This window comes from Microplitis mediator, chromosome 5 (genome assembly GCF_029852145.1).
Source record: "Microplitis mediator isolate UGA2020A chromosome 5, iyMicMedi2.1, whole genome shotgun sequence".
Taxonomy (NCBI): Eukaryota; Metazoa; Arthropoda; class Insecta; order Hymenoptera; family Braconidae; genus Microplitis; species Microplitis mediator.
The window spans coordinates 15,432,195-15,445,151 of NC_079973.1; the positions used below are offsets into that span (position 1 = coordinate 15,432,195).

Sequence of the window (12,957 nt, forward strand, 5' to 3'; positions counted from 1 at the left end):
GTAGGTGACTATTTGGGTAAGTATCGTTAACCAACATGAGCGCCCGATTTGGCTTATGTAGTCAGGCTCATTACATTGTGCCCGATTAGTTGCCCGATCGGGTAAAAAGTTATCGGGATCCAAATATTTAGTCACTTCAGATACTCAAGTGGGCTGGTATAATTGGACCCGGGTAAAACGATTTTGGAAACTCATAGGGATTACCCGATCGAAGCTCAAGTACGTTTCTGCATTATATCCCACTGTAGGGTCTCCATTGGGCAACCCCATTGGGCGCACTTAAAAATTTCTAGTCGGGCAGACATGATTAGATCTTGTCAGATCTTTAAATTGTCTTTATCTAACAAGATCTGATCAGATCTAATCAAATCTAGGCAGATCTTGTCATATATAGACAATTTAAAGATCTGGCAAGATCTGCTTTGCCAGATCTGATCAGATATAACTATATGTAGTCAGATATAATCTTTTTCCCCATGGATCCATAACATTTCGCCCGATCGGTAAAAAAGTTCTAGGGGTACAAACATTGAGTCACTTCAGGCACCTTAGCCAGCTAGTATAATTGGTTCCATAATATTATGTTCGATTAGTCGCTCGATCGGGTTGATCGTTTTCGGGATATATATTTTCAAACAACAGGCTCCCGACGGGACATAAGAAATGAGGCCAACAAAATTCTCCTTGACTAGTTAGTCAATTGGGTTTTTGATAGTTGGAGGAACGGAATCGTCTCTAGTCTGGCACCTTCTCGGGTTTATGTCATTGGGCCTTATTTGTACACTCCAATCGGGTGCTGGTCGATAATCAGACAGTTATTGGGAACTTTCCACCAGAGATTTTGTTGTTACATACTGAAACCGTTCCAGTTTTATCTAAATATTTTTATTGTTAATATAGTCCAGGTTGAGACTTATTGGCTAGTAATTGACCCTAGTGGGCTCTGGTTATCGATTATTCAATTTTTCTTATTTTTCACGAATTTGAATATTTACATTTATAATTTCGACTGCATATAATTATTATTTATAGTAGCAGTTAATAAATTCGTCGGAAACTTAGAGAAAACCTGAACTTCTGTTAAGTGCTCGCCCCTGAGTATTATGGTGAAGTGACAACCTAAAATAAGGTTACATTAATTTTCAATTAATCTTAGTTTTATTGTATAATTAAAAGAGTTCAAAAGCAAGTTGATAGATTCGGACTCAGTAGAGTACTAGTCTCTGTTGAGTGGTCCAACGTACTGATTTTCTTTTTACACTGCATTAATTATATATCAAAAATGAATACAGTGTTGCATCTCAGGTTTCTGATGGAAACGACCAGGCGTTCCAATTCTCATCTACATAGAAACTTTGTTTTGTCTACGGACGGACTGCATTGACATTCTAAAGTTGTTTATCAGTGATATTTTCGTTCAAACAGATCAGAAACTATTAATTAAAAATAATAATTAAATAAATTATATTTATTTAATCAATATATATTACGGGAACATAAAATCATGCATTAAAACTTCAAGCAATTTGATATAATTTCATGAAATTTTATACAATTTTATGAAACTTGATAAAAAGGTTATACAATTTTCTGGAATTTTCTAAAATCTTGGAAAATCATTACCTTAGGGCCAGATTTAAATTTCATGAAATTCTATACAATTATATGGAACTTTTTAAAGATAGACAACTAAATCGGTTGCTTAGTATAAAGGATATCGACGACGAAAAAATTAAAAAATAATCATTAACTTCATCCTTCTCGGATAACGCACATTGTAATTCCTCATATGTTCCAAAACTCATACCAGCCTATTGGCTTCATAATGTTTGATGATTGCCACATTCATTTTTGCAATTGACTCGTTAATTTAAATAATATCATCATAAAAAATCTAGGCGTCAGTTGGCCCTGCGGGCCAGCCCCAAAACTTCAAGGAGCTTGAAAACATCACTGTGAAAATATTTTCGAGCTCTTCGAGCTCGAAAATGCTATTACGTGCAATCGTCTTTTTATGAGCTTTTCAAGCTCTAACAAGTTACGTTTTATGCTAGAGTTTAAAAGTTAAGAATCATTAATGAAGAAGACTTTTAAATTTTTATTTTCGATTATGTTCTCTAAAGTACATGTATTGAAGCAGAAATCAATGTCAGTGATCAAAATCAAGATTTGAATGAGTTTTGACTTAGGTCAGAGCAATAATATATAGAATATCCGAGAAAAACGTTGAAGACTGGGTTTTTTCAATTTTTTGCTGACAATATGTTTAAACCTAAGGAACAAGTTATATGACATTATCTGATGATCGAAAGAGACTATATTGAGAAAGAGTTGGTATGATTCCAGACACATTTTAGCACATTATATTTTGATTTATCCGGAAAAAATAACATGAAATGTTATTTTTTGAATTTTTTAGCGCCGATATCTTTTGAACTAATCAACCGATTTTCACGTTTGAGGTGGCAATTGGCGCGTTTTATTGAGTTATAGAGCTGATCAGATTTTGAAATTGATTGTATGAGTCCCTTCAAAGATAATCGAAAAAAACCGTTTTTTATCATTTCTTTCGCCAACGATATCTCTCGAACAAATTAACCGATTGAGATGGTTGAGGTGGCATTCGACGCGGCTTATAAAGTCGATCGTTTCAGTCGTTTCTGAGAAATCACTAAAAAACTAAAACAAAAATTTTTTTTATTTCGTAATTCACCAATATTTTCGAGTCTACTTGATCTAATGATCTGAAATTTTCAGGAAATTTGAAAACCAACAAGCTCTTTCGATTGCCACCTCAACCATCCAAATCGATTCATTAGTTAAAAAGTTACAAAGAGTTTACACACACACACACACACACACGCACACACACACACACACACACACACACACACACACACACACATACATACACTCGGATATCATTCTGAAAATATTCAGAATAGCTTCCTAGGACCTCAAAACGCCGACATCTGATGAAAACTCGACTTTCGAAAATCGGGGTGAAAACAATAACTTCCCGAATTTATGAAAATTTACAATTTCCTTAGCGGGAAGTTAAAAATTTTGAGAAATCAGTGTTTCTGACATTTTTTTCCGGATTTGTCATATATTCAATGATTCCATTTAAAGCTTACGTAACTCTTCATCTTGATCATTTCTATCAAATTCTGTGCAAAATCATTTACTTTATCGAGCATAATCGTGAGTATAACTTAAAAAAACAATCGTTATTGGTTATTTGTAATTTCTCGAATTTTCGGAGATTTATATGAAGCGTTACTTTTTTCGAGCTCGATCGGCTCGACACTGCATTTAATGGTACTGTTGAGCTCAGAGAGCTCGAACATATGACGAAAATAATGTTTTTGAGTTCAAAGAGCTCGAAAACAGCGGGAAGTTTTGGGGCTAGCCTGTAGGATCAACCATTTTTTTGATTTTTTATTCTCAAATAGAAGATAAAAAAAACTGAAAAATACATGTATGATAAAGTTATCAAACTCGGTGACTTCGATAGTAGTGAATAGTTGAAGTTTGCCCGCAGGATCAACTGGTTTCCAGATTAAATTTAAATGCACTTATGGATAATTGAAAATTATCATATTGAAAAAGAAATCGAATTATCAAAAGGTTTTTTCATAAAATAATTGTAATAAAAATATCTCTTCATACTCTTTTATATCATATCATATCATAAAAAGTATAAAAAAATTAAATGCTCATTTTGTTATCATAATGAAATACAAGACGTCAAAATCTCTTAATCAATAATTCTGATTATAGCAACCGTGATATTCCGTACTAACTAAATCATCAAAGTATTTTTCTATGTCACAATATTATTATTTTTTATTGCGTCGTATTCCAAATTAAAAATAGAAAAATATATATTAAAATGAAAAAAATATTTATAATGAATATTTTGAAAAAAAAAACTTTATCCAAAAGACTATTAGTCACTACTTAGTTAGTGGCTCTATATAAAGAATTATCAACTACTAATTAACATTAATAAAACGTTTTTATCATTTACTGTTAAATTAAATTAATTAATAATGTCGACATGAGTACATTTGTAATTACAATAATAACAATAGCAATAAAAAAACAAACTGGTAGATTCAATATACATTACAAAAACTAAAAACAAATAAACCAGAATCTAATTACAAATAAAATACAAGAAAGTATATATTTTACGGTTAAATTTTGTTATCTCATTAAATATAAATGTCAGATCAAATTTTTACTAGTTATTTAAATTGCATTAAATTGTAAAAAAGATTGTCAAAATTTCTCTGAAAGTTCATGATTTAAATGTGTACACCTCTAGTGCTCATGTTATGTCTAGTGTACACATGACCTTAATTTGACGTCATACGTAGGTAATAGAAATGCCACGGCATCTTATGTAAATTTGACATCAATCTGACGTTTTACACGAATTTAGTATGATATCAAAACTTGTGACATCATATTGATGTAAGCAACACTCTTGTATGACGTGTAACGTAATATTTCTTAAGACTCAATTAATCCCAATAATTACTCAAAATTCTTACCCGATAAATTTACTCCAAAAACTCAAAACTCAAATTACACGAAATTGGGCTACGTTACACTTCGCCCACCAATCACCCCTCTCATCTCCTCCAGATCCTGACGGGCGCCAGCCGACTTTTCTTTCCCCTGTATCGGCAACCAGTCTTAACGTACACGTAATTTAAAACCTAACAACTATACCCTTTGGAGATGAGAGACATGACCGGTGGAAGCGGCATGTCCTGGTGCGCTCAGTATGCTAGGTTGTGGAGAGAGGGTCGCGGTTCTTTCAATGCGAAAGAAGCCGATGAATTAACTAATAGAAAAGACGTAAAATAACAAAACAAAACTAAATAAAATACAATAAAGATGACGCGAGAGCGACACGGAGGGCCCAAAAGACCCGCGGTCCAGTACTCTCGGTACATCACGCCAATAAATACCTGGGCAAGACATCGGGAACCTCTCGACGACGATGAATTACAGAACTTATACACTACTAAATAAAATATGAAATAATGCGGTAATTGACGACGATTAATTACTGCGACAGACGGTTCCAAGAGCACCATGCACAGGGCTACCGGCTCCAAAACGACGAAAGTCTGGGGTGGCGGTCAAGGTCCACCATGGTGACTCTCCGACTCACTACCGCTTACTCTCAGACTCCAAACTCGACTACTGGGTCGACTCGTACACGAGTGACGCCAAGTCTCAACTTTTTTTCCTCAACGGCAGCCACACAACTGTTATGCGATAATCTCCCACTCTAACTCGCTAACTCCACTCCATCTCTTTCAATCCCACATTCTCGCTTCTCCATCCATTCTTACCTTCACAAACATACAAGCCGTGGACTCACGGGCCTTCCCGTAATGTCACTCCCCGTGATATCCGAAGTTAGCGAATTGTTTGCTTCCTCGAGCATCGCAAACGAGGCCTGCCATCCCCCCAATAAACGTACACGTACCCCAGCTAACTCCGGGTACCACCACGAAGGGGCGGTGACATCTCAGTCGCACCTCCGCAATCACCACGTCAACCCCGAGGGGTAAGCCTTGGCCTAGTCGTCATCACTGGTCGGGAGGCACGTTATCTTGGCCACTATCCGCGACACAGCTAGACATCCCCCGTTAAATTCACGCTCCATCACACAGACACTCCAAAAACATACCCCATACCGTACACGTACTCTATCACACATTTATCTTACCATACACATTTATACTCCATATACTCTCTATTCATTATCCACTAAACTCAACTCGACACACTTACTCACTTTTTCTCTCACGATCACACCGACTTACACGTACTCCATCCCCAAACTCCATCCCCTCGGCAATGTAACGTCACAGACGTCACAGTTGTGACTTAAATATTACGTACTTTTGGCATAAGATCTACATCACATTGTTACGTAGTAATAAAGTCATTATTGTACATCATTATGACATAATTTTTAAATCATACATTTATGTCAGTAGCAAAGTCACGGTTGTACGTAATATGGATGTCACTCAAATCGTCCCTTCACATCAGTGGCACGTCAGTATTTTACGCAATACTGATGTAATTTTTGAGTCATAGTTTTTTATCATCTATTTATTAAAATAGAACAATAATAGAATGAATTTTCAAAAACGTGTAAACAACAACAAATCGTCAAACATTATTAGAGCCAAAATAATCGGTAGACTCAATAATAGATTATTTAGACGTTTCAGATTAAATCATTAGCGTGAGCATAAAAAAATTAACTGTATTTTTTCAATGATATAGCAAAAATGTTATTTAAGATAACAAAGAAAATGTTGCGACAGTTGAAATTCTTTTAATATTAAAATTATAAAGTTTAGTATCGCAGTTGTTCTATCGATTAAATTTCATACGATTTTGTGGAACTATTTGATATTTCGCAAAATTTTACATACGATTTTGTAAATTTCACATCACAGCAAAAAAAAAAAATCACAAAATTTGCTGAAAATTTATAAAATTTTATATAATTATCATCAAGGCCGACAAATATTGCTTTATAAAATTTTATATAAGTTTATGGAGTTTTCTCAAAATTATGTAAAAATCTATCACACAAACTTATGAACTCTGTCTTTTCCGGCATTTCACTCTAAATACATCAATTAAGCACTAGTATCTGGTCATAAAGTATTGACCCTAAATTTAAAACATGAATAACTTGTGTTTGAAAAAATCGCATTCGAACGCGAAACATATAGATCGTTAGAATTGAAGGTTGAAAAACGTGTTTTTTGAGGGGTATAAATTTAAGCACCAACTTTAATTGTGTAGAACTTGGTAAATAATTGTTCTGGTGCTGCGCTGTTTTTTTGTGTATAGTGGATCCTTTCCGAATAGAATTCACGGAAAAAAATGGTTTTTTTTTATAAATTATTGCTATAATTTATAATTTATCGTCACGAACTATCTTAAGATCTAATTAAGATACGAATAAAATTCAGATTTGTATCTTCGCAGAAAATGATATTGAGCATTTTACGTGAGCGATGACTGATGCCGATCGCGATTCTTCTGAACTATAAGCTTTTTAGGTAGATTTCTTTAGAAATTGGCCTATTGCAATGGGTCTCATGATCAAATTATATATATGTATGTATGTATGTATGTATATATATATATATATATATATATATATATATAGCGTTGCTACTAGGTGACGCGATCGATAAAATTCGACAGTTTCCGTCGAACATCGATTTATTCATTTATCCATCTCTACCACATTGGTGGGGACAATTAGTAATAGACCGTGGAATTGTACACACGCATCCAGGCTTCTTTCTGTTTACTGTATACTTACAATCACTGTGTTACTTACGTTTATTTAAATAAAACATTTGTTTAAATTAATTAGTCGGTTTTAATAATTTATATTATCACTTCAACCACTAAATAAGTGACCCCGACGTGATCTCTTTTTCAGGGAAGCGTCGAACACGTGCATTACACAGTGCAAAAATTTCGCGAGTTCTCGTGTTGTTTTCCCGCGAATATTTGTGCCGCGTTGCCGATTACTCGGCGAGATTGTGATTTTTGTATTCACAGTTATTTTTGTGTGAATTTGTTCTAAGTTAATTAGTGCAGTGATATATTTTTTGGTTTGTTTTGTCAGTGTTCAGTTCTTTATCTTTTATCGCCGCTGGTGCATTGCTGGGCATCTTATGGACGTTATGCCGCATCAGTGTTAATTCGAGGGACCATTAGTGCAAATCGAGTTGTGATAAAAGTGTTCGCGAGCTGTTTAAAAAAATTGTTAATCAACTTTTCGTGCAGTGTCGTTTATAATTTTCTTTTCGTTGCCGGAAATACCATCGAGGATTAAGCCGATTCGCCGACTGCACATTCCTGCGCCGGGCGTCATCGATAATCTTTCGGTAGCACAATACCGAATAAAAGACATTTTCAGTTGGTGATGTCAGAATCGAAAATCGACGGCGACGAGAAAGTAAAATCCGAGTCATCTGACGAAGACATATTTAAATCCAATTTATCAGGATCGTCGTCGTCTACGTCAATTAAATTAAATATGGCCGTGAACATCAAAGCACCTCAGTTCAGCACGGAGAATCCGAAACTGTGGTTTGCGCAGGTTGAGGCGCAGTTTGCAACATATCAGGTAGCAACAGAGCGCGCCAAATTTGACCTGGTGATACCGCTGCTTGAAACCCGCATCGCTGCTGAAGTACAAGACACCATCATCAATCCTCCAGCAAACACGCCGTACAGCGATTTAAAAGCCGCTCTGATGAAATGCTTCACGAGATCCGAAGAAGCACGGATCACTCAGCTCCTCGACAAAGAGAGACTTGGCGATCGGACACCTTTGCAACATTTACGTCATCTGCGTACACTGGTACCCGGTATCGATGACGCCATCATCAAAGCACGTTGGTTTTCGCATATGCCAAATGAGATTCAAGTTTGTCTTAAAGCTATCAGCGACTCAACGCTTGACAAGCTTGCCGAGTCAGCTGACCGTATGGTTAAGCGGATATCGCTCAAACCTCAAGTTGCCGCTGCTACAGCAAATCAACCATCAACCGCTGAGCACGGCAAGATTGCTGCACTGCGCAGAGAAATTGCGCAACTCACGAATCAAGTGAAAAACTTGACAGTTAGACGTGGCAGATCCAGAAGTCGATCACGATCACGATCACGTGTGTCGAAGAAATTTGATCTCTGCTGGTACCATTACAAGCACGGTAAAAATGCCCGATCGTGCATTCCCGGCTGCAAATGGCAGGGAAACTTAAACGAGAATCAGTAGAGGCGGCTAATGATTCTCAATCTATTTTTCGCCGCCTGTTTATCCGAGATCGAACTACAGGAACGGAATATCTTGTCGATTCCGGCTCCGATTTATCTGTCTTTCCACGTGACTGGCTGAAATCAAATAGCACACCCATAGGCTATCAACTGTATGCCGCAAACGTCTCGATAATTCAAACCTATGGTTTAAAATCGATTAAATTGAACCTTGGACTTCGCCGTGATTTTTCATGTAATTTTATCGTCGCTGACGTCGCTAAGCCGATTATAGGTGCAGACTTCCTAAGTCATTATGACTTACTAGTCGACCTAAAGTGAAAATGCCTTCGTGATGGCATCACTGGTTTATTGACACCCGGAAATTCTCACACGACATCGGCAGAAACTAATATTAAAGCAGTCGATGGTAATTCTGCGTATATGGAATTATTAAGAGAATTTACCGATATTACAAGACCTGATGCTACTCAGCGTCAAACTAGAAAACATTCAACGGTGCATCATATCCAAACGTCACCTGGACCGCCAGTTTCGTGCAAAGCAAGACGCCTGGCTTCAGATAAGTTGAAAATCACACAATCAGAGTTCCGAAAAATGATCGAGGAAGGTATTTGCAGACTATCCAACAGTTCCTGGGCTTCACCACTTCATTTAGCGCAGAAGAAGTCCGGAGAATGGAGGCCGTGCGGTGATTACCGACCGCTTAACGATCGAACACTCATCGATAAATATTCGCTACGATATCTCGACGACTTTGCCGCATTTTTACATGATAAAAACATTTTTTCAGTAGTCGATTTTGCAAAGGCTTTTTTGCAAATACCCGTTGCACCGGAGGACGTGCCGAAAACGGCAATAATTACACCGTTCGGACTATTCGAGTTCCGGTTTATGACGTTTGGGCTTAAAAACGCGGCTCAAACGTTTCAACGATTCATTGACGAGGTCGCTCGCGACCTTGAATTCGTCTTTCTGTACATTGACGATATTTTAATCGCATCTACCGATGAAAAACAACACATGGAGCATCTGAAAATTCTATTCGAGCGTTGCCGTGAATACGGACTGGTACTCAATGTACCAAAATGCCAATTTGGTTTACCGGAAGTAAAATTTCTCGGCCATCTCATCACCAAAGATGGAATCAAGCCGTTACCGGAAAAAGTAGAGGCTATTGTCAATTTCGAGCCTCCTACTACCACCGTAAAAGCTCTTCGTCGATTTCTCGGCACAGTGAATTTCTACAGGAAGTTCATCAAAAACGCTGCAGAAATTCTAGCACCGTTAAATAAAATTTTGGAAGGACCCAAAGTCAAAGGCTCTCATCCAGTCAACTGGACATCTGAACTTCAAGAGTCTTTCAAGTCAGCTAAACGCGCTCTCGCGGATGCTACTCTGTTGGTACACCCTAAAATCGATGCTGACTGGGCAATATTCACCGACGCATCCGAAATCGGTATTGGAGCCGTTCTACAACAAAAAGTGGATAACAACTGGCAACCACTGGCATTTTTCAGTCGAAAAGTGTCTCCTTCGATTTAAAAATTGTCGACATACGACCGCGAGTTGAACACCATCTACGAGGCTGTAAAATACTTTCGGCATATTTTCGAAGGCCGGCATGTTACAATCTTCACCGATCACAAGCCGCTTCAGCACGCTTACAAACAGCGCACCGAAAGAGTATCGCCTTGGCAATTTCGTCGACTCGATTTTATCGGTCAATTTACCACCGATATTCGACATGTGTTGGATACCGACAATATTGTCGCTGACACATTGTCACGCGTCGAAGCAGTATCCACTGCTATAACGTCGCAAGAACTTGCCGACGCTCAACAAACCGACAATGAACTTCAGCAGTTGTTACGTCAAACAACTGCTTTAAATTTAAAGACGATACAACTTGATAACGGACCTGCACTGTATTGTGACACTGCGTCCATATGTTCCAGAGCCGCTGAGAAAGAAGGTGTTTAATTCACTGCACTCGCTAGCTCATCCCGGAATCAACGGATCATTAAAAATGATCTCTAAACGATACGTCTGGCCGTCGATTAATAAATATTGCCGAAAATGGGCGAAATCTTGCATCGATTGCTAGAAAAATAAAATTCAGAAATACGTGTCATCGCCGATCGCCAGTTTTGAACCTCCAACTGAACAATTCGAGCACATACACATCGATCTAGTGTCTTTAAACATATCAAAAGGCTTTAACCAGTGTTTAACGATCATCGACCGATTCACGAGGTTTCCCAAGGCTGTCCCGTTGTCTAATGGAACCGCAGAAACGATAGCACATGCACTATCGCTGCACTGGATTTCACGCCACGGAGTACCGAAACGCATTACTTCGGACCAAGGTCCGCAATTCGAATCGTCGTTATTCCAATCGTTGATGAAAATGTACGGAATAAAACACTTACATACCACGCGGTACCACCGGCAAGCCAACGGTCTCGTCGAACGTTTACATCGTCAGCTGGAATCAGCACTTTTGTGTCACCAAGAGTCATGGTATGACGCATTACCAGCCGTTTTGCTCGGCTTACGCGCTGCTTGGAAAGACGACATCCAGACGACCCCGGCTGAATTAGTGTACGGTGAGCCAATTCGTTTACCTGGTGAGTTACTCACTCCCAGTAACAAAATTTCACCTCATGACATCATTAACACATTAAAACGTCATTTCAATTCATTTGCACCGGCCGAAATGTTGCGTCACGGCAAGCATTCTGTTTTCTGTTTCAGGAACCTTAGTACTTGCAGCCACGTACTGGTACGGAATGACCAGGTTGGACCATCTTTCTCAGTGCCGTACGAAGGTCCATATCGTGTCATAACCCGACATGACAAATATTTCATCGTCGATTTTCGTGGACGACAAATCGCCATTTCTGTGGACAAATTAAAGCCGGTTTACGAGGCAAATTCAGTCGACACGACGATGATGACAACAAACTCCCATCCGAATAACACAACAACCGAGACCCAAAAACGCCGAGTCCGGTTTAGCATTTAAAAATTACGCGATTTAATTTTTTTTTTTACCAAGTAATAATTCACCACTTTATTATATTCATTCATTTAATTATCGTGTATTAAATTAAAAAAAAAGAAAAAACAAAGGGAGTTCTGTAGCGTTGCTACTAGGTGACGCGATCGATAAAATTCGACAGTTTCCGTCGAACATCGATTTATTCATTTATCCATCTCTACCACATTGGTGGGGACAATTAGTAATAGACCGTGGAATTGTACACACGCATCCAGGCTCCTTTCTGTTTACTGTATACTTACGATCACTGTGTTACTTACGTTTATTTAAATAAAACATTTGTTTAAATTAATTAGTTGGTTTTAATGATTTATATTATCACCTCAACCACTAAATATATATATTATATATATATATATATATGTATATATATATATATATATTGAGACAAATCGCTTTTTGTGTTCGCGATTTTTACCAGCAGCCACCAGAATTCGCGGGTTGAACCCTGGCTTAGGCTGGCCTCTAACAAATTTTATTTTTATGCTGGACAGAGCAGTGGGCTGGGGTTCTTGCAAAGCAAAGACCCGCACTTATTCAAACTCGGCAACGTATATAAAAAAGGCTTATCAACTTACCTCACGGCTGATAGTTTTTATACTGCTTTCTTACAGCTAACTGACTTATTATTTCTAACTTAATTAATAATAATTTATCGTATTAAATAATCTCACCAGTATATTAAAATAGGGATAGAATAAGATGATGAATAAAATAGGGAATGTATTAGGATAATGTGCAAGTTTATTGCCAATTATAATAATCAAAATTACTTACAAGAAAGTGCAAGCGCTGGATGTAATGTAGACAGATACGTGACACAGTATAATTTTATATCGCGAATATATCGCCGGTAACGTACAGTAATATTTAATGGAACTAACTTTGTTTATAATAATCAGTAAACTTGGACAGTAAAGTATATCGCAAGAGAATTGCTATTAATACAACTATAACGCAAGTTAATTTCCCGATTTACAAAGTAGTTATCCGTATTAACAAAGTCGCAAATAAATTGCTAATATATGAGAGTAAAACTAAAT

At 37.4% G+C, this 12,957-nt stretch overlaps 2 protein-coding genes across 2 annotated transcripts; both read left to right on the forward strand.

The window, feature by feature from the left end:
• The first annotated feature begins 7,996 nt into the window (after positions 1 to 7,996).
• Positions 7,997 to 8,851, forward strand: LOC130669000 (uncharacterized). The gene has a single exon (XM_057471636.1). The coding sequence runs from the start codon at positions 7,997 to 7,999 to the stop codon at positions 8,849 to 8,851; it is 855 nt and encodes a 284-aa protein (XP_057327619.1).
• Positions 8,852 to 11,260: 2,409 nt separating this feature from the next.
• On the forward strand, positions 11,261 to 11,878 carry LOC130669001 (uncharacterized). The gene has a single exon (XM_057471637.1). The coding sequence runs from the start codon at positions 11,261 to 11,263 to the stop codon at positions 11,876 to 11,878; it is 618 nt and encodes a 205-aa protein (XP_057327620.1).
• Positions 11,879 to 12,957: the final 1,079 nt, after the last annotated feature.

What these genes read in the sequence shown, in the direction of transcription:
- LOC130669000 (XM_057471636.1), top strand. Translation starts at nt 7,997, where the DNA reads ATGTCAGAATCGAAAATCGACGGCGACGAGAAAGTAAAATCCGAGTCA.
- LOC130669001 (XM_057471637.1), top strand. Translation starts at nt 11,261, where the DNA reads ATGTACGGAATAAAACACTTACATACCACGCGGTACCACCGGCAAGCC.